This window comes from Nematolebias whitei, chromosome 9, assembly GCF_014905685.2.
Source record: "Nematolebias whitei isolate Nwh7 chromosome 9, NemWhi1, whole genome shotgun sequence".
Lineage (NCBI taxonomy): Eukaryota > Metazoa > Chordata > Actinopteri > Cyprinodontiformes > Rivulidae > Nematolebias > Nematolebias whitei.
The window spans coordinates 33,009,979-33,032,512 of record NC_056506.1 but is presented as its reverse complement, the minus strand read 5'-3'; the positions used below and the strand labels follow the sequence as shown (position 1 = coordinate 33,032,512).

Here is a 22,534-nt window from a genome sequence, read left to right as displayed (position 1 = left end):
TTGCACTGAGTGTTCTCATTTTGCGTTATAAAAAAACAGGGAAAAAAACATATTTGAGGAAAAAAGTACTGTAATCTGATTGTCACTTGGGTTCTGTTGAGAGAAATTAATAAATATGAACTCAAAACTTACTACGGGACAAATATTTGCTCCTGTTAAACTCATTCATTTTCTCCTAACTTCTGATTTACTTTTTGCAAATTGGTTAAGTCTCGAAGCGTTCCTGAATATTTAAAAAGTAATGTTTTTTTATGCTATTTGACATTTTAACTGACTATAATCAAAGCTTGGATAAAAAAAGAAAACCCTTCCAATCATTTTTTTCTCAGCCATTATTGTTCTGAAAGTAAAATCACCCTCATAAAATATTGCTAAAGCGTACATAGTGATTTATCAGACAACTACCATACACACACATCCCTCCCCCTTCTATTTGTATTACATAATTGACATGATCTGCTTGTAATGAGTTGAACCCATGTACAGGAAGGCATGAGGACTCAGGAGTAAAAATGATAATTAAAGTTTATTTTAACAATAACAAAACAAAAATGCTGACAGGGCAGCACAACTTACTTTACAAGGAGAGGACACGTAGAGCAGAAACAGACCATGACACCACGGAAGGATAATGCCCGAATACCAGAGGAATGACAAAAGACACAGACTAAAAACAGTTACTAATGAGGCTGAGTGGGAAACACCTGGGGTGATTAGGACTCAGAACAGGAGTGCACAGCAGCAGAAGCATGAGGAGGAGAAAAACACAGGGAGTTGCAGAAAGCACAGAGCAGACAGAAATCCCACAAGAATAACACTAAACATTTTGCAGATATAAAGCAAGTATGCAGTCAATTGTTTTTGCTAAGCGTATTTAAATAGCATCATCTTTACCATTGAATTTACATCATGTGGACCGTCTTCAAATGTACTTCAAATAAGTAAAGGTAAAGCCGGTCATTTGTGGCGGCATGTTACCTTTCTCTAAAGCAAACATTACAGCGGCTGGCCTTGTGACGCTGCTCATTGGCTGCTTTGATGATGCCAGACTTTGAATTGATAAACTGCTCTGTCTTATTCACAGTAGTCAACCAAAAACTATAGAGGTTAGCAAAGTAGTGACAGGAGCCCCTCGCACCTTGGCACTCAATAAAGGGATGAGTTCGGAAATCTTTAAGGCAGCTTCCTGAGGAAGTCAGTGACTGTCCTCCACCTTCATCTCCTGCCCCCGTGTGCTGAGGAAAGAAAGGCAGCAGGTGTTATTTTAAGTTTAGATAATACACATTTCTATAAATGCAATCAAATTTTTAATTTAACTCACCAGGAGGAAGGAGTAGCCTGTCCACAAACTCCTCCAGCCAAGTGGGCATGGAGGGACAGCGTGATCCTGACTGTGAAAGGACACCACTGGTGAAACCATCTCACACACTACGCACCGGCTTATGTGGGTGTTTATTTCTGGCCCAAAGAGTGGCATCATGGGTATAGGAGCAGTCGTCGAGAGCCAGTAGGATTTGTCATTGCGACTAGAGTAGTAGCAGGCAGCTTTGTCACAGTAGGAAAAAGGCATGGTGGAAAAAACTGAGAGACAAGAACCAGGTTGACCTACAAGGAGGAGAAATAAAAGGATACTGCATTTAAAAGGAACCAGTAAGGAGAGAGTTTATCAAGCCACAAGAACCAATTAAAAGATTTTGAGATGTACAAATAGGTACCCAGATCTTGTGTATGAGCCTTTTCTTGTCCTTCTAAGTAAACAAGACTGTATCCCACCCAAAGCTGGGTGCTGCCTACAGGGCAGTGTGGCACATGAATTGACTGGCTGTGGACAACCAAAAGGTAGGATGACTTTAATGGCCCTCTGTAGCCTGGATCACCTGGATCACCAGGAGAACCAGGGGTACCTGGTCAGGTAAAGAATTAAATGAAGAGTTGACACATCCAAAGCAGGATATCAATAATGGATCATGCATTTGTATTAGGCAATTGCCTCTGCCCTGGAGTTTATTTTGGTCATACTATTAGCAGATTAGAAAGAACCTGTGCTTGATTATTTACCTTGAGGCCCTGAAAATCCTGACACACCAATATCTCCTGGGTCCCCAACTGAACCATCAAGACCAGGAGGACCTGGTCTACCAGGAAAGCCCGCATACCCTTTAGGGCCCCTTTCTCCTGAAAAGTGATATATAAAGCATACACAATACAACAAATGCTATAGATGGAGAAATAAAAGTCACCCAATACATTTTTTTTAAATAAAACAGACCAGAATCATGCAGAATGACAAAATATATAAATATTGGTACCTTCCCATCCTTGAGGCCCAGGTGGACCCACACGACCTGCAAATCCAACTGGTCCGGGGGCACCACGTGGTCCTGGAGATCCAGGAGGAGCCGATCCTAAACCTTCAGTGATTAGGTCACCAGGGGCACCTCTAACACCTGGAAAACACTATATTTTTATCTGTCTAAAATTATCTTTACATAATTTATGCTAGGTGGTCTTTTTGATTATTTGTTTCTCATGCATTACTTTGAACAATATCAGTTTGCATTTTGATTCTTGTTACATTGCCTCCTACCTGTATCTCCAACAATGCCAAGTTCTCCCTTGCGACCCTGAGGCCCAGGGGCACCTCTCTGACCTTTCTGTCCCATAGGGCCTCTTGGACCAGCTGACCCTTGCACCCCTGTACAATTGTGTTAACATTGTGTTCAAGTAAATGGTTGCACATGAAAACAACTGATGACGTCAGACATTATTATACCTTTTGGTCCTGAAAGGCCAAAGTGGTTCTGAAGTCCAGGAGGTCCTGGAAGGCCCTTATTCCCTTTACAACCTGGTAATCCGGGAGGGCCAACTGGTCCTGGGTCTCCCTTGAAAAAAATACTATTGCCTGGCAATCCAGGCAATCCAGGTGGTCCTGAAAAATATTTCCAAATAACACATCTAAATAAACACAAAATGACTAACATACACGAAATGCATTGTAATATGTTCATTTTTGTGTATGCAACATAAAAATTAAAGTCACCAATGATCAGACAGTAAAAACAGAATTATTCACACCTGGGGGTCCTGGGGGTCCCTCATATCCTCTGTCACCCTGCGTTCCTGGCACTGGTGTTTGACATGTTGTGCCAGGGTAACCAGGCTCACCTGGAGGGCCTGGAAGACCTGGAACAAATACAAAACTCATACTCAACAACAGCAATAAAGGCAACAGAGTAATAGCACAATGCATTCTGGGAGACTATATAAGATAGTATTAAATGTTTAATAATATTTCACAAATTATCTGAAAGTGGAGTTATTTTGAAATCAAGACAGCCAGACTAAACTGAAAGTTTCACCTGTCAAGAAGCTACCGCACTTGTTTTTTAACAAGAAGTAAACATTTTGCGCAAAAAAAAAAAAATACTTTAGGTATATTCAGTAGTATTTTAAATACAGAACTGATGGTGGGATAATGGATAATGATGTTTATGATGATGGTAATGATAATGTGTTACCTGTGTTTCCAGGTGCCCCCCGTTGGCCTTTAGACCCTGGATAACTCAGTCCTGGAGATCCTGGGGGCCCCCTGATGCCTTTGACTCCAGGAAGGCCATCTTGTCCAGGAGGGCCAGGAATACCTATACCTTGGTTTTCATATGAGTGTACATAAAGCACAGTGTTACAGGTCAACAATGACTCATAGTAACATGTGCATCTTACACTTTATAAATTGATATAACATGAGTAATTCATGTGGACACTTCAGGCAATGCAATAGCCTTCCTATTGAAGGAATAATTCTGGAGTCAGCAACTATCATGTTTTTTTTTTCTTATTTTAGCAAAAACAAACAAACAAACAAAAAACAGCTCTTACCACTTGATCCCATCATTCCTTTTGGACCTCTTAGTCCATCCAGTCCATCAAGACCTGGTGGACCAGGTTGCCCTAACATGAAACATAACATCAAAAAGTATTTTTGCTGTGTGATTATAACTCTAAAAAAAACCATTTCATCACTGAGGAATAAATTAATGGACGTACAAATTGGTTTTTCACGACTTGCTGTATGCCATGAGTATCCGTTTGTGACAAAGAGAAAATATGATAGTATTTGTACCTGGAAGCCCATATGGACCAGGGGATCCTGGTGGGCCCATGCCTCCTTGGTCACCAGGAGGACCTGGAAAGCCTGGACGGCCTGGAGGACCATGAGGTCCAGGAAAACCTAGGAAAAATTAACAAATTCTTTTTTTTTTTTTGCCTTTTCCTCATTTGTAAGGAATACATTGGAAAAAAATCAAAATACTGAAGTGGAATTCTGATATTTAAGAAACCTGTTTGCACTTGTAACTTACTGTAAATGGACTGCACTTATATAGTGCCTTTCTATCTTATAAATACACTCAAAGCGCTTTAAAACACAGTATGTGTCCTCATTTACCCATTCATACAGCACTCTACTAGATCTATACAAAGAATAATCAGTGCTTTAGATCACATTCATACACCAATGGGACACACATCAGAGGCAATGAGGGGGTTCAGTGTCTTGCCCAGGGACACTTTGGCATGTGAATGCTAGTGGAATCGAACCCCCATCTCTTGCATTGGAGGACGACTGCTCTAACCACTCAGCCACAGCTGCTCCACTGTGTTAGCATGAGTTAAAATTGTAATATTTTATTTTGAATGTATAAATATATAGTTGTATGGCATATCAAGAAATGATGCAAGTTCCACTATTATTCCTAAGTCTGACCATGAACCGTGATTTTTGCACATCATTCGTTCGTCATTCGTCACCATCGTCATCATTCGTTCATCTACTGTAAATATTGTAACTTCATCATTAGATATACCATCTGTTATAGGGCTGATAAACAGGACAAGTGTAATTTTGTACACTTAGAATTTTTTTATTTAGGGTTTTTGCTAACCATAGGTGCAGTGAATAAAAAATATTATTGCTAAGTGTTCATATCACCTGGACTTCCTTGTCTTCCCATTTCTCCTAGACTGCCTGGGTGTCCAGGTTCCCCTGGTCTTCCTCTTGGTCCTGGCTCACCTTGATCTCCTGGGCTTCCTCTAAGTGCTAGAGGAAATTACTTTTTGTTATTACAAAGTCAGTAAATTGTCAATGTAATGTCCTTGTCAATATTAGGAAATTATTTTTGATAAAATGTCAGCCCATTTTATTTATAGCCACATGTTTTTACCACTTGGCCCAGATTCGCCTGGAAATCCCTTTGGTCCTGGTTGACCAGACCTCCCATAGAACTGTCCTTGATCACCTGAAACAAGATGAGTTTAAGCAAGGTCAATCCAGCTGAAAAGAACATGTCTAATTAGCAAAAAATAAAGACTTATAGATATACTGGTATATACATATCTGTTTGGCTGTGATACAAAAAGACAATTCAGTTTACCCAAAGCAGTGTATTTACATCATCTTCACAAAATAAAATTGGGCATATAGTCAAAAACACTAAAAAAAACATGACTGGTGACTCACCTTTGGCACCAGGTAATCCTGGAAGTCCCGGGAAACCACTGTGTCCTGGAGGCCCTGAATCCCCCTGTAAGACACAGGAATATATAACTCAGATCATATCCAAGATCTATCTATCAACCACTGGATGGACAGATGGACGAATGGACAAACGAACATATAGACAGATAGACAGACAGACAGACAGACAGCGACAGACAGAGACAGACAGACAGACCGACTGACAGACAGATAGATAGATAGATAGACAGACAGACAGACAGACAGACAGACCGACAGACAGACAGACAGACAGACAGACAGACAGACAGACAGACAGACAGACAGACAGACAGATAGATAGATAGATAGATAGATAGATAGATAGATAGATAGATAGATAGATAGATAGATAGATAGATAGATAGATAGATAGATAGATAGATTGTTAAATTATTCACTGAATACCCTATCTCCAGGAAGTCCAGGATATCCTCTTGGACCTGTGAAGCCCTTAATTCCAGGAAATCCAGGTGGTCCAGATACTCCTTGCCTGCCCGGAAAACCAGCAGGACCCTTAAATCCTGGAATGCCAGGCCTTCCATCAGGCCCTGAATCACCTGGTGTCCCTCTTTGACCCTTTGGACCTAAATAAGATGCAACAAATTATAGAAGAGACAGTGTACCATTGTTACTAAAAATATCCAGTGTAAAATAAACAATAATATTAATAATGATAATTTGGGATAAAGCTTTATTGCCTGGAAGTCCTGCCTGGCCATTTGGACCTCTGTTTCCTGGAGGTCCACTCTGCCCTTTTATTATACTAAGAAATATTGCTCCTGGGTCTCCTGGGGGTCCATGCACACCTGAGTGTATCACAAAACTGATATAAATAACTGAACATTTTATAAGCACTTTAGACAGATCATGAAAAATAACCAAAACAAAAGTGATAAATGTTGCTCTACACAGACATCCTTCTAATTAAATAGTTAGACAATATAGAGTAGTCTACTACTCTTTTTGTTTCAGAATTAATGTCTATAAATACTATCTTGTTGCATTCAAATGCAATTTATTTTGAAAGCTTATTTTATTACAACCACTTGTGTTCATAGTGCTGTACAAGAAAAAAATGGCAAAAAAAACAAAACAAAGAAAAGTAGTTAAACAAAACGTTGATGACAAAAATAATGTTTCTTGTAAGTACAAATGTGTTTTAAGATGATACTTAAAACTGGAAGGAGAATCTGCTTTACATGAAGGAGTTAGTTCAATAATTTAGGGGTTGCAATTCCAAAAACTTGATGACTACCAAGTATAGACAATCTTCCTATATAAAGAGTGATATTTCAGTTCTTAGATGGTTTAGCCATGTGGTTATCTTTTGTTAGAAACATTTAACAAAAATAACACATCAAAATAAGATGGAGCATGGGTCAAAAGAAGCACTTTCACTTAATTTCATACAGTTGAAGCTGTGAAAGATTGCTCACCTAAGATTGACCATACCAACAAAAACTCTTCAACTGTATTTTTTATTTATTTTGTTTTAATATGGCATACATTATTTGTAATTTTGAGGGGAAAATGTGTAAAATACAATAAAAAATATGACTTTTCAATAACTAGAAATGTGTTTTATTAAAATGATTGCACCAAAATTGAATTTGTTAAAAGATAAATTGTATACAGCAATTGTTTGCACTGAAATAATTCCTTGTCTAAGTTACGTATATAAGGGCTGTGCTAACCATACATATATGTGTTTGTTTGTTTATCTTCATCCTGAGTACAGTCACAGAGCTCAAGATTTATATATTTCTTTGTTTGTTTGTTTTAACAAGCTTGTATTTTCTGTTGTTAAAGAACACTTAGTTCTGGGCACATGGTGTACATATAATCATTCAATTAACAGATTTACCTTTCTTTCCAGGCAGTCCTGAATCCCCTGGAATACCAGGGCGACCACTAAAACCTTGTTCTCCCTGTTTACCTCTTGGCCCTGGTGATCCAGGAAGTCCCGGTACACCCCCAGCCCCAGGTCTGCCAGGGTTGCCCACCTCCCCTAAATAATTGACAAAAGTTAAGTTATATTTTCTCTTCAGTGAAAACAAGTTGAATTTCAAATTATGCAAATATATGCATTAATAACATCAGCTGAACTTACTTTGAAACAAAAATAAAAACGTTTGTTAAATGTTATGCAGACTTGCCTTTCTGTCCTGGCAAACCATCATCACCAGGATCTCCAGGAGGACCATAAGTGCCTTTTGATCCATCTGGGCCTGGAGCTCCAGGATTACCAGATAACCCTTTTAAACCTTTCTGACCATGGCCAGGGGGTCCGACATCTCCCCTCACACCTTTCTGACCAGGGTAGCCTATGAAGCATTTCAACGTTTAAGCAACACAGTAAGCCATGATCTATTTCTGTAAATTATTTTTCTATAATGTTTTTCATGAGACTGTTCTGTGATCACCTGGTACTCCCCTTATTCCAGGGCGACCAGGAGGTCCTGGAGGGCCCTGTGGGCTTATCAGATCACATACAGTGCAAGGTGGGCCTTGGGGACCTGTTGCTCCAGGGTCACCATTGTCCCCAGGTTCTCCTTTACGGCCGAATTGTCCTGGTTGGCCTTGTATGCCTAAAATGTCAAGGTCAACCAAACTCTTTATACAAAAAGGTTCATAGTGGTTTATTTATTATCACTGATTGATTTTTTATTTTTTTTTATTACAAAAAGCCTCATAATGCTGGAGGTTTGTTTTTATTGTCATAAATGCAAATAAAGTACCTTCTAATCCTGGCCTTCCAGTAGTTCCAGGGATTCCATGAGACCCTACAGCTCCACGAGGTCCCAGAGCACCAGGATCGCCTGTTCTAGGATAGAGGTTTTCTCCATGAGCACCCTTCCTTCCTCGAGGCCCAGGTAAGCCAGGTAAGCCTTGAGGGCCATCAAGGGTAATTCCAATCGGACCAGGGTCACCAGGATCCCCATTTAAACCCTGAGGTCCTTTTACAAATAGAGTACACAAAAAGTAAAATAATTACAATAACAACAACAACAACAATAATAATAATAATAATAACAACAACAACCTTGTGGTCCAATCCCTCCAGTTTCACTATTGTCTCCTTTCATTCCTTTAGGTCCAGGCTGTCCTGGTGTTCCTGGAAAACCATCTCTTCCAGGTTGGCCTGGATTCCCTATTAAAAGAGGCAAAGCACAAATGGAATTTTAGACATTTAATCCAAAAAAGTTCAATCTGGTCCTCTGGACATTCAAAAAACAAGAAAACAAAAAAACAAAAAACAAAGCAAAAAAAAATGTAGAAACGTTTCGTCTCTCATCCAAGAGACTTCCTCAGTCTGAGGTGCTGTTTTCAGCTCAGTCTCTTAAATAGCACCTTCTCAGAGTGGATCGACCAGTTTGCTGCTGACAACCAAAACCAGCTGCTCACATGGTCAAGAAGGACCATCAGCCTAACAATGGATCATTAGCACACTGATGGCTTTTTACCATTCACAGGGGGTTGAGTGATACTAGCAATCACAGCATTGTAAGAGTGGGACAGTTGAACCTGGAGGCCTCCACCCCTGTTTAATCAAGCAATCAACCTTTATTTATACAGGTAAATCCCATTGAGCCTCGAGGACTCATTTACAAGAGAGACCTGATTTCAACAAAGAAAGATGACAACAATGGACAAAAGCAACAACAATGAACAGCTACAAAAAAAGCATACTACAGTTTTGTTTTTTTTGTTTTGTTTTTTTTTACAAATAGGATGGCTAAAAGGAAAAGGTAACAAAACAAAAAACAGCTAGATTCCAAGACAAATGTAGAAAACTAAAAACAGGAACATGTCAGCATTGGACCCTGCCAGGTGTCCAACAGATTCTTAAAGACACTTAGAGAGGTCAAGGTCGAGAGCTTCAAATCTTTTTGTAAGATATTCCAGGAAACAGGAGCGGAATAGGAGAAGGCCCTTTTGCCTAGTTCAGTCCTCATTGAGGGAACACTGCAGGTAATAGTGTCCTGAGAGCGCACTCCGTAGCTGCACTCACGCAGAGACATGTAGGAGGAGATGTATGAAGGCAACAGACCAAGAAGTGATTTAAAGATGAAAATGATGGACAATTTCTTTTCACAAAGATGGCCTCTTTTACTCCTCTCTCAAACCTCTCTCAAATTTTCTAAACATAACGTCCCAGTGGCTTTTAAACCCCAAAATACATTACGGCAAAGACTGGTTCATCCCAATGATCCAGTCCCCCGGCACAAACAGAGTAATATTGTGTATGCTGTTCAGTGTCAGGAGGGCTGTGATCAGTCTTACATTGGGGAAACTAAACAGCCACTGGCCAAAAGGATGGACCAGCACAGAAGATCAACATCATCAGGCCAGAATTCTGCAGTCTACACTCATCTCCAGGCCAGCGGTCACTCTTTCAGGGATGAAGATGTTCACATCCTGGACAGAGAGGAACGATGGTTTGAGAGAGGAGTAAAGGAAAATAAGTTGTCCATCATTAAACAGGGGTGGAGGCCTCCGGGTTCAACTGCCCCCCTCTTACAATGCTGTGATTGCTAGTATCACTCAACCCCCTGTGAATAGTAAAAAGCCATCAGTGTGCTAATGATCCATTGTTAGGCTGATGGTCCTTCTTGACCATGTGAGCAGCTGGTTTTGGTTGTCAGCAGCAAACTGGTTGATCCACTCTGAGAAGGTGCTATTTAAGAGACTGAGCTGAATACAGCACCTCAGACTGAGGAAGTCTCTTGGATGAGAGACGAAACGTTTCTACATTTTTTTTGCTTTGTTTTTTGTTTTTTTGTTTTCTTGTTTTTTGAATGTCCAGAGGACCAGATTGAACTTTTTTGGATGTTTCTACCTGGATTATTGAGCATGTATCAGGATATTTAGACATTTAAATTTCAACAAATACCTACAACTTGTCAATGTAGATAAACCATATCCATTAGCAATATGTACATTTATAAATTTAATGTACTGATGAAAGGAACCTTTAAAACAACCCCCATTTAATACACATGCCATTTCTGGCAAATTTCTAGCAAGAAGTACTTACCTGGTTCACCTGGTGCACCCTTTGGACCTGGCGGGCCAATCTGGTCTTCCTGACAACACTTATCTGTTTCTCCTAACGGTAAAAAAAAAACAACTTTCTTTTAGAGAGCATACCACCCTGCGTAATTAATGAATGACTGTTTGAACAATGTTTTCATGAAATATGTTCTAACCTGGAGGTCCTGGTCGTCCTTGAATTCCTGGTGGCCCGGGTAAACCCTGATTTCCCTGAGGGCCAGGTATGCCCGCTGGGCCTGGATAACCAAAGCCAGGGAGACCTACAGGTCCATGAAATCCCTTGAGTCCAGGTGGACCTGGGTAACCTTTGGGACCAGGTAACCCTGTATACCAATGACCCTGCAATAATGTTTCAAATGGATGCAGAAATAAAGATGTAGCAGAGTGGAATCCAAAAATGTTTTTAATATACTATGTGGTTTAATTAAGGTTTGTTAAAATATTCATAAAACTCATCATATTCCACACTTTAGACATAAAAAATAAACATTTTACATTTATATAAACCCACCGGTGGTCCAGGTTCTCCTTCTGTGCCAGGAATGCCATCCTGTCCGGGTCTACCTCTTCTACCATGGGGACCAGAATACCCAAGTTCTCCTTTGTCACCCTTTGCACCTGTAAAAAACACAAATAAACTGGACATACTCAGCCATAAATTCTGATAAATTACACAAAGCAAAGTACTCTTTGTGACTCGTGGATTCATCATGCTAAAAAATATAATAGGCAGCATTTGTCTATTTAAAGTGTAAATTATGAAAACAAACAAAACACAAAAGTAAATGCAAACTTTAACACACTCACCTTCACTACCAGCCACCAAAGATTCACCTTTCTGACCCTTTCTTCCTTTTGAACCTGTAATTCCTTGATAGCCCTGTAATAAAACAAATAAAATATATTTTATTTCTATGGACATAGTCAACAATTAACTTTTTAAATTATGGTTCAGAAAGTCAAATTCAGTTGAATAATGCTGTCCTTACTTGTGGGCCTCTGGACCCTTCATTTCCTTGGAGTCCTGGATCTCCTTTGGGTCCTGGACCTCCCGGTAAACCTGGGAGGCCAGGATAACCAGGTGGACCAGGGAGCCCTTCACTCCCTCTACCAGCAATACATTCACATTCCGATGGACAACCTTTGGAAATAGAATCGACTAATAGCTCATCATAAAAATTAACACCTGCTTAAAGCATTTTGTGCATTTACTAAAATCAGTTGTCTTTTGTAGCAATTTTGAATTCAGTTGTCTTTAATTGCTAATCAGTCAGTCATCCAAATGTGGAATTGGGTTGATGTTTAATATTTTTCTACTTGTACCATATAGGCACACTATGTATGTAGGTATATTTTCTTTATTTATTTTTTATTATTATTTCTGTTGAACCACATTTGAATATTCTGGTATTGGATCGATTTTTGGAAAATATACATACTTTGTTATATACAGTATATAGTATGTTATAACACAGTATGTTATTTTCTTTTGCCTATTGCCTGCATTTTTGGATTATCTAACCAGTCAGAGCCACAATAAATTATTCCATCCATCAATCCATTGTCTTTTTGCACGCTGCTTCCTTTTTGGCTCACAAGGGTGCACCAGAGGAGTTTTTTGCCCAGGGAAGCAAACAGCGTAGGACCGCCCCTGACTGAGGGTCACTCCCAGCACATGCTTTGAGTGCTGCACATTGCTTAAAATTTTAGCATGAACTGTTGGAATCAACACTGTTTGTCAGTTCACTAACTATCTCATTAAACAATGAACAAATATAAACTCCTAGAACGTATAGCATGTACAACCGATTCATTGTTGTGGTCAACTCAGTTACAATTTGTTGCCATAGCTAATCAACATTAGCAAATTCCTGAATGTCTATAACTCAGTCAGACTCCTACACATTGAGAGGAGCCAGTTGAGGTGGTTCGGACATCCGGTAAAGATGCTCCCTGGATGCCTCCCTAGGTGCTTTATGCATGTCCTACTGGGAGGAGAAGCCGGAGAAGATCCAGGCCACGCTGGAGAGATTATGTCTCTCATTTGGCCTGAGAAGGTCTTGGAGTCCACCCAGAAGAGCTGGAAGACATGGCTGTGGAAATCGATGTCTCAGTTTCCCTGCTCAAGCTGCTGCCCCCATGACCCGACTTCAGAACAAGCAGAAGATGGATGGATGGATCGCATTGTTGTTTGAAATTGCACATTCTGTAATTTTACTATTTTATATATTTTGATACCACTTTTACTATATTTTCAAACTTTGCCCCAAAATTGCTACAAATGTGTCATTTCTCAACATAAAATGAGCTTAGATTATAACTGACGAGAAAGATAATGACCAATATGTACTCCTTCGACAAATGCTAAGCTTTTAAGTTTATTTAACTTTCTCCCTGTTCGGTAGGTTTGATTTTACTGGATGATTCTCACACAGAATCAGCATATTTTCTGAATTTCTGAATTATTCAACACTTAACTAAGTAAAACTGCAATTGCTTTCAAGGTTTCCATTTGTACATAAACACAAATGCATAAAAGATGTTGACTTTAACAAAATTGTCTTTGAGTAATGCTGTTGTTCCTAACTTATTGCAGCATGGCCTATCAGCAAAATGGAAAGATAACTTTTATTTTTTGCTTGTGTGGTTAATTCACATTCAATGCATATGAACAAATGACCTTTAATTCCGCTGAGCCCTCTTTTTCCTGGCAGTCCTTTAGGTCCATGATCACCAGGTTCACCAGGAGACCCAGGTTCACAGTAATAGTCTGTGCACATAATCATCCAGAAATGTTAACAACCCTAACTAAAATGGACACAAGTAATCTGAATGACAAATTCAGTATTTAGGTTGTGATCAAATAATTACCTCCACATCCTGATCCATTCAAACACATGTGTCGCAACATGCCAACACAACACAAACCAGGAAAACGTCATTGTTTAAAATAATTTAGTACAAAAGTAATAGTAACATTTTTTTCTGAGGTTATAGGAATAAAGAATGTGCATGGAGTGAATATACCTGGAGGACCAGGGAGGCCTATGACTCCTTTAGCTCCTGGAACTCCTTTTGCCCCTTTACGTCCTGGAAATAGGCTCTCGTGATAGCTCCCTGGTTCTCCCTTATTGCCCTTTTCTCCAGGGAAACCTTGGGAACCAGGAAGGCCTTGTGCCTCTGGTCAAAAAAAAAAAAGATAAACTTTTGATAATCAACTACGAAATGTCTATATATAAAAACAGATCACTGATTCTAGAGTGAGTGAGTCAATGAATTGTGGGTCATATGATCTGTATTTATATTCAAACAATACACCAATTTGGGATAATCAGATGGATTTTGATATTTATGTATAGAGCCTTAATTCTGACCTGTGGACCCTGGTGGACCTGGAGGCCCAGGCACGCCCATGGATCCAGGCTCCCCCGGAAGTCCAGGAGTACCTGTATGTCCACGGTCTCCTTTTGGACCTGACACACAGTGTGACATAGAACCTTAAGTGACTTTTTTATTCTAATCTACTGATTATTTTAAGACTTGCTAAAAAAGAACCTTAAAACTTTGAGTCTGAATTTACTAATTAACTTATGAACTTATTTGTCTGGTATAGCACATATCTGTGTATGCTTAAAGTATATAATATATATATTTTTTATTATTGTTTTGCCACCACACTGGTCAAAACAGAAAGACAGGAATTGTAAATTTTCCAATTAAAAAAAAAAGTATATTTCAAACATCCTTGTCACAAAGAGCTTCAAGATGAGGAGTGTCAGACACCAAAGTTATAGTTTTACCTCTCACATAACTTCCATTATGAAACAGCAAAGGGCCAGGTGGACCTGGATCACCCAAATAACCCTGTTACGTGCAAAAACAAGAATGGAAATAGAAGAAAAAGTAAAGTAGAAAAATAGCAGGAATTATGCTCACGCTTTACTTTTACAAAGTGATTCTTTTTTTTAATCGTTGTTGTCCATGTGACCGTACAACTTAATAGCCACTAGAGGGCAGCATATTGCCCCAATTTTTTTCTTCTTATGTTGGCAGAGCTTCTTCAACTAGAAGGTACAGAAAGCAGTCGCAAACAAAGTTTACCTTTTCTCCAGTTCTTCCACTAAGGCCCGAAAGTCCCTTGTTTCCTGGTAAACCCTGAAATCCAACAAAATGTACCGTAACTTAAAATATAAAGTCTAAGCACAATCTGCTTCCTAAACAGGTCTCTCTTGAAAATGAGTTCTCGTGGCTCAATGAGACTTCCTGGATAAATAAAGGGTAAATGAAAACAATAAAACGCATTCCAGAAGGTTCAATAAGAAATCGCTGTACCTCAAGTCCCGTAGATCCATCCCTACCAGGAAGTCCATGAAAACCCTAAAATGCAGTTAAAAAAGTGTTGAATGTATATTTATATATTTTTTGTGCAATACATCTACAAAATGCTAATTAAATTGCCTACTCTAGCTCCTGGAAATCCAGGAATTCCTTGTTCTCCTTTAAATTCTTGAAGATTTGATTCTTCTGTATTACCCTGATAAAAAAAGTTAATCAAATGTGTGTATGGACAATTTATCTACTTTTCTTACACAATTTTTGTTTAAAAAAAAAATTAAATATAAAATTCACTCTTTCTCCTTTCAGTCCACATGGTCCAGGAAGGCCTTTATCTCCCTGTGGAGCAAAAATAAAATTATAAAAGGAATTAAAAAATCTATAATCTGGGTTGCAAATTTACCACAACATACTGAATCACAGCAATGCAGTTCAGATTATTTATGACTTATGGCTTGTCATGAAAGCCAATCAAACTATAAAAAAGTAAAATTGAGCTACTTGACATTGAACTTATATATGGGCTTTTTATTCACCTTGACACCTTTAGGAGGAAGGAACTCTGGAGGATGCACTACAACTTCCTCTGGTCCTGGTGGACCCGGTGGGCCCTGCTCACCCTGTAGGATAGATTTGAAGAAATATTTACTTGTAGTACAAATAAGCCACGTATGAAGCAGAAAACCTTAATGAAAAGTCATCAAAAAGCAAAATGTGTTCTTACAGTGTCACCTTTATCGCCATGCAGTGATCCTCCTGGGTCACCCTGCATAGCAACCAGAACTATGTGAAATATGTGCTTTTTGTAATGATTTCATGTGTGTAAACATGCAATAAATTTCCTCAATATGTTCTGGCAACACTCGTGGAGCTTGTTACTTACTGGTGGTCCTCTCACACCTTTAGGCCCATCAAAACCCTTAAGAGATTGCACATTTGTAACAATATGCAAGTATACAATAGTGAATATGTTAATCTTGAAGTATCACTGCTACATGAGAAGCACAGGAACACGTGTACCTGAAGCCCAGGAGGGCCAGGAGAGCCAGTGTGTCCTTTAGGTCCAATGTCACCTGGTCTTCCCTGAAAAAGGCAAAATAATGAATACATATAAGTCAATTATGATATTAAGTCTGTCACATGCACAAAATTCATTGTTTTGATATTTACTGACAATGATTTATAGACAATCATTCTTCTAGCATTAAAGAAACAAAAGTAACCTACAGGTAAACCATGGTCTCCATCCTTCCCACGCTCCCCCTTTAAAGTTAAATGAGGAGCACGAAAATGATATGATTAATACAAATGTGGAGCTCTACACAGTTCCAGTGATTAGAAAATAACTTACAGGAAGACCTGAAAGAGTACCATGATTCAAAGGTTCTCCTTTACTTCCTTTAAGACCAGGTAATCCCTGAAAAGAAGACAGTAACATCTCACATCAGGAATGTCATAAATAATGTTTCTTATCTGAGAATGTTGTGTCTGTCTGTTTCTTGGGAAGAGGATTTAACAATATCTGCTGGTCTTATCCTTGTTTAAAGAACTGATATGCCACAGCTGTCTACTCACTGGTGGCCCATGAAGGCCATCCAAACCAGGCAAACCAGGCTGTCCTGGTCGACCCACTGTCCCGTTACAGCCATCAACCCCCGGCAAACCAGGCTCGCCACCTGCTCCTGGGTGACCCTGAGAAATAAAGGACAGTTATGCTGCGTTACAATTGCAGAGTATTAAAAGTGGCAGCTGTGCCCGTCCTTTCCAAACTGAAAATATTACAGAAATATCCTTTGTGAAATTCATGCCATTAAAGATAGCAGACCAAAATGATTTTCTTGTTTTTAAAAGTTTTTAACAACTTTATGTGGTTAATATAGAAAAATGTGGAAAAAAAATCAAGTCTTTAGTAGCCATTAGTATGTATTATATTTGTTTACTACAGGTCATGTTAAACACACATCTCAACATATTGCATCAGCCTTGATGTTGTGAAGCGAGTACCTCAAGAGATTTCTTTAAAGATTAGTAAATGCAAAGGTTTCCTCATAAATACATTAATAATCTACATTGTTTTCAGACGATGTGATTAAGTAAGTGGGAAGCAAACGAACTCCAGTCTGAGTTTGTATGTTGATGTGGTCCACCCATAGAATACAAAAAGTGGTTTTATCATGTCATCTGAACAAGTAACCGTTATCTATTTGTTTACCTGGATGATTCAGCTTACAAACCTTTCACCCACAGAATGCTACTTGAAATAATTTAGTATTGTCAGTGTGAACTATACTAAATGTGAAAAGGTATTTAGGGACATAGCTTAGAACCCCTATTTTCAGAGATAATTGGAAATCTTGATGTTTCAGCATAACACCTTCGTATTTTGAACATGCTTTGGTATGCTTTCATTTTTATGGCAACACTTTGTGCTGGGTCCTTTTCTATTCCTACATAAATAAGTCCCCAATGCACAAACAAAAACACATTTGATGAGTTCGGTGTGGAAGAACTTGAGTGGACCGCACAAAGTCATGACCTCAACCCCACCAGTCACCTGTGAGTTGATTGGAGTGAAGATTGCAAGCCAAAATTCTTAACCTCACAAACACTCTTCAGAAAGAAAGTGCACAGAGTCCTAACAGTAACACTTCAAAATCTTGTGAAAAGTTTTTCAAGAAGAGTGGGAGCAATCGTTGCTGCAAAAATGGGCAGCCATTCCATACATCTATTGTTTGTGATGTTGTTAGGGCGGTTGTGGCTGATGAGTGGTTAGAGCAGTTGTCCTCTAATGCAAGAGTTGGGGGTTCGATTCCACCAGCAGTTACATGCCAAAGTGTCTCTGGGCAAGACACTGAACCCCTCATTGCCTCCGATGTGTGTCTCATGGGTGTATGAATGTGATTTAGTCTTTGTAGAGTTCTAGTCAATTGCTGTATGGATGGGTAAATGAGGGCACAGATTGTAATGTAAAATGCTTTGAGTATCTTAATAAGATAGAAAAGTGCTATTAAAAGTACAGTCCATGTTCAGGTGTGAGCAAATAATTTTGTCCGTATACTGTATTTTTAACATTTGCAGGTAATTGCACTAATACAGCAGGTAACTTACCGGCGACCCATCATGACCAGAGAAACCAGGAAGTCCAGTCACTCCCTGAAATGTAAAAAGACAGGTTTAAATCCCTGTATACATTTTCTTTACGCATTTTAAAACTAAAACTGAATGCATATAAATGTAAGACTATACTGTGTATGTAGACATACTTCAAGATCTGGAGCTTTGTGAACAAAATGACTCATAATGGACTTTCTTAACAACTTATATTCTCTCTGTCATCTGGTTGCAATTTGTATTTCATGGTCACTTTCTCTAATATAACATGCACACTCACACGATCTCCTTTTGGTCCTTCTGGCCCGTGTAAGCCCATTGCTCCTCTTCTTCCTTTTTCTCCAGGTGGCCCTTCTCGTCCACTTGGTCCCACTGGTCCCCGATGACCTCGGTTACCAAGCTTGCCTGGAGCCCCCTACCAAATTTGCAAGCAAGTAGGCAAATTACTGTTTGTTTATGAAATAAATGATAGTTTTTCTTTTAATATTACATAAAATTATTCATCATTATCAAGCTCAAGTTTCTTTATTGTCATTCACATCACATGCGGTACATGAGGTGGAACGAGTTTGCTCAAGGTTCCAGTTACACCCCAAAATAGCAAGAGACAGTATAACTATACACTAAAAATCTAAGATTTACGCTAAACCTTAATAATGTAAATCATTAAAACAGCAGCCTGAACATGAATACAGCAACGTAAAGGCAAGAGATCAGCAGCATGGATAATCAGCAGTACAGATGTCACATATCACTCATTAAAGTGACATTACAGTGATTTTTCTTTTGATTATGATTGTTTCCAGGGTGGGCAGCACGGTGGCGCAACTGGTAGAGCTGCTGCCTCTCAGTGAGAAGGTCCCTGGTTCAAACCCCGGTCCAGGGGCCTTTCTGGGTGGAGTTTGCATGTTCTCTCCGTGCATGCGTGGGTTTTCTCCGGGTGCTCCGGTTTCCTCCCACAGACCAAAAACATGCATGTTAGGCTGATTGGTAACTCTAAATTGTCCCTAGGTGTGAGTGAGAGAGTGAATGGTTGTTTGTCTCATTTGTCTCTATGTGGCCCTGTGATGGACTTGCGACCCGTCCAGGGTGTACCCCGCCCCTCGCACAGTGATTGCTGGACATGGGCACCAGCGACCCCCGTGACCCAAAATGGAACAAACGGGTAAAGAAAATGGATGGATGGATGTTTCCAGGGTAGCATTTACTTTTTCTAATTATGATGGCAAATTTTAAAATGTTAATTTATAAAGAAATGTGTTATAATCGAACTAAAGAAGAACCTCCATTATAAGGAAAAGAATCAATACGATGTGTACCTGTGCACCTTTGGCAGGAAGACAACGACATTGCGAGCAGTCTCTACCTTGACATGGGCCCTCAGTTTGTCCCTTAAATCAAACAATAAAATAAGAAAGAAAGGAAAAAAAAAAGGAAGAAGACACGAGCAAATGCATTATCCCAGGTTAAAGTTTGGTTTGGGTGTTTTTTTTTTGTGAGAACTAATGCACTTCCTGTTCTGCATGGAACAGTTGTGATTACAAAGCTTCAAACATTTTACTGTTCCCATATCTACAGACAGGAGCGCTTTGACCACCGTGGGAATTTGTCTCTCTCTTTGTCTCCACACCGCCAGCTTCCCTTTCCATGTGTGTGTGTGTGTGTGTGTTGTGGGAGTTTTGTGCTGCAGAGAAATCTGTGTTACAAACATTCATTAATGTTTTCTCAAAGCTTTCCAAATATTTAAATGAATATAAACAGCTGGTTGAGCATATTTGTTGATAAAAGTTTGTAAATTCTTCCATCAGTTAAAAATTTACAGAAAACATTACGAAAACCTTACAAAAAAAATACAACGTTCCCATTAAATGTTGCATTGCATTCTACATAAACCTTGCAGCTAAGTGGTTATTCAGGTCTGTTGCTTAGAAGGTTTAGCTCTGTTCCATTTGCAAAGTTTTGCCAGATCATAATAGAGTCACACAAAACAAACAGCCATGTTCAAACACTCGCTATGTTATTTTAAAAGCACGAGTTCACTTAACACACTTTTTTATTATGTGGAAAGAAACCACAGTTCCCAGAATAATGCCTACACAGGCTCAATGAGAACATACAAACTTCTGCACAGACACAATTTGAACATTCTTGTCGAGTGGACAGAGCGCTAACGTCACCATGCTGCCTCAAGATATACAGTTCGAAACACAATAATCGATCTCTGTCGTTACCATCTCATTAAATTTACATTTGTTTATAGTTTAGGGTTTCTCTAGTACTACCACAATCCTACATTAAGCAAAACTGAACATTAAGTCTTGAGGACACTCAGCTTCTGCTTCTTATTCACACACATATCTTCCAGTTAGTAGTTCAAATGTGCTGTATACAGAACATCAAGTGGTTCTGTACACTGTGAAGAAATATTTAAATTCTAGATACAAATACAAGTACATAAAAAATTCTAAACAGGTTCCAGGTGCATCAAGTGCATTGAGAAATGCCACAGGGGTGGGGTTGTTTGGGACTAAACAGGCCATCTGCTGGTGTTCAAATTAAGACAACACATGCACACAAACTGGAGCAAGGAGGAAAAATAAAAACTCACGTACATCCATTCTAACAAATTCAATGCATGGCAGACCAACGTGTGTGTTTTACTGATGGATTGTTGCATATTTAAACCCATCCTGGCCTTTACAGCGGTGGGTGTAAGCAACAGAAGTGCTATTAAAATGGATTCATTGCTTTTGGGTCAGATGGCTTATGCAATAAACCATCTACATTGTTTGATTAAGTTCAATATATAAACTGTGGAACAACCTACCCCCCAACATTAGGCATGCCACCTCCCTTCCTGTGTTCAAATCCCTGCTAAAAACTTATCTGTTCTCTCTGGCGTTTCATACTGTGTGAGTTGATTTAGTATATTTTGTTCCATGTCTTCATTTTAATGCTGTTATTTTAATTTTTTAAAGTATATTCTTACTGCTTTTTATTTCTCAGTGTTACCCTTAGTGTTAAGCACTTTGATAACAGTCTATTTGTTTTAAATTGTGCTCTATAAATAAATATGACTTGACTTGACTTTAGAAAACTACATATATATTGTGTTCTACTGTAGTAAACACAAGAAAAGTACTGCCCTAGTCACAGCAAAAATAATTTTTCAATTCACAGCATTGACACTGCACAGTACCTGTAGTTGTTCCAGCTGCAAAATGTTTGATCTAATTAGGTGCCAGTCCTGTAATCATGTATCTATAGTCTGCATGGCATTGAATATGTTTGAAATCAAAGCTTGTGAGACTTGTGCTTCAAATAGGTATAACAACACGGTGTGTTTTATGGCAGTTCAAGTTATCTTCCGTTTATAAAAACAAACTTGCAGATTAGATATGCAAATTTGATCCCCTTAAAAAAATACACTAAACAATAAACTATGACATAACATGTAACATCTTGACAATGCATTCATTTTTTATATGTGCATATTTATTGTTTAATAACAAAGACTGAATGATGAAATTCTTACTGCACTGAGCTGCTGCACACCAATAATCAGAAGGATCCACCTGTGAATGACACAACAGCCATGCAATAACTAAAAATGTCATTTAGCTGGATGCAATTAGGTTCAAGGTTCTTTAATGTCATTTGCATCACATGTGGTACATGAGGTGGAACTAAATTGTGTACACAGGGTCCCAGTTACATCCAGCAAAAGTATAAACTGTAAAATAAAACAGTAATATGGTTTAAGATATGAACTAAGAATACGCTAAACGCTTAAAAGTGCAAAAACAATACGCCGAACAACAGCAGCACGAACACAAGTCTGTGTGAGCAGATGAGTACGAATGAACACAGCAGCATGAAATAAATCAGCAGCATGAGATCAGCAGCATGGATAATCAGCAGCACACATCAACAATCAAAATGGCAATTACAGATAAAAAAATTTTTCACAGTGATTACCCTGATTAGGGATTCATGAGTCTAACAGCTTCAGGGTAGAAGCTGTTCCTCAGTCTAGTGGTTCTACACTTAATGCACCTCAACCTTCTGCCTGAGGGGAGAGGGGCAAAAAGTGTGTGTGCTGGGTGAGCGGGGTCACCCAGAAAGACGTAGGTGACTTTCACATACACATAGTTTTATTCAAAGTAAAGCTTATTCAAAAATATTTGTTGTTTTTAAGTCAAGCAATGACATAAAAGGGTTAACTTCTAGTAGAAGACAGTTCTTACAAGTAAGATTTACTGAAGATCTGAATAAACAAGCAATACATTTGGTTGGCTTTTGGTAAACTAACCTAAAAAGTATGGAATATAATTTATTTACTTACTTTTAAAAAGACACAATGGTCAAAAAACAACATAAATATGTATGTGAGGCTCACCATAGGGGATGTAAAGTCACAGAAGTAACAGCAACTTTCATCTTGTCAGTGAACAGGTGAGAGCTGGGCTCGGTGCT

The 22,534-nt window shown here is 38.9% G+C and overlaps 1 protein-coding gene across 1 annotated transcript; it reads right to left on the bottom strand.

Moving 5' to 3' along the window:
- Nucleotides 1-974: 974 nt before the first annotated feature.
- Nucleotides 975-22,498, bottom strand: LOC119414226 (collagen alpha-4(IV) chain-like). The gene is made up of 46 exons (XM_037681326.1): nt 22,458-22,498; nt 21,594-21,633; nt 19,378-19,449; nt 18,339-18,473; nt 18,056-18,100; nt 16,523-16,639; nt 16,299-16,364; nt 16,175-16,210; nt 15,968-16,030; nt 15,831-15,866; nt 15,672-15,713; nt 15,484-15,567; nt 15,242-15,286; nt 15,075-15,146; nt 14,714-14,767; nt 14,413-14,476; nt 13,987-14,085; nt 13,640-13,765; nt 13,484-13,492; nt 13,293-13,382; nt 11,602-11,753; nt 11,420-11,492; nt 11,124-11,230; nt 10,768-10,951; nt 10,596-10,667; nt 8,601-8,708; nt 8,296-8,514; nt 7,981-8,145; nt 7,714-7,881; nt 7,422-7,565; nt 6,256-6,363; nt 5,963-6,141; nt 5,519-5,582; nt 5,223-5,297; nt 4,991-5,098; nt 4,124-4,231; nt 3,880-3,951; nt 3,519-3,647; nt 3,076-3,183; nt 2,774-2,929; nt 2,588-2,695; nt 2,310-2,447; nt 2,059-2,175; nt 1,716-1,904; nt 1,322-1,605; nt 975-1,235 (listed from the first exon to the last, which is right to left on the bottom strand). The coding sequence occupies exons 1-46, from the start codon at nt 22,496-22,498 to the stop codon at nt 975-977; spliced, it is 4,932 nt and encodes a 1,643-aa protein (XP_037537254.1).
- Nucleotides 22,499-22,534: the final 36 nt, after the last annotated feature.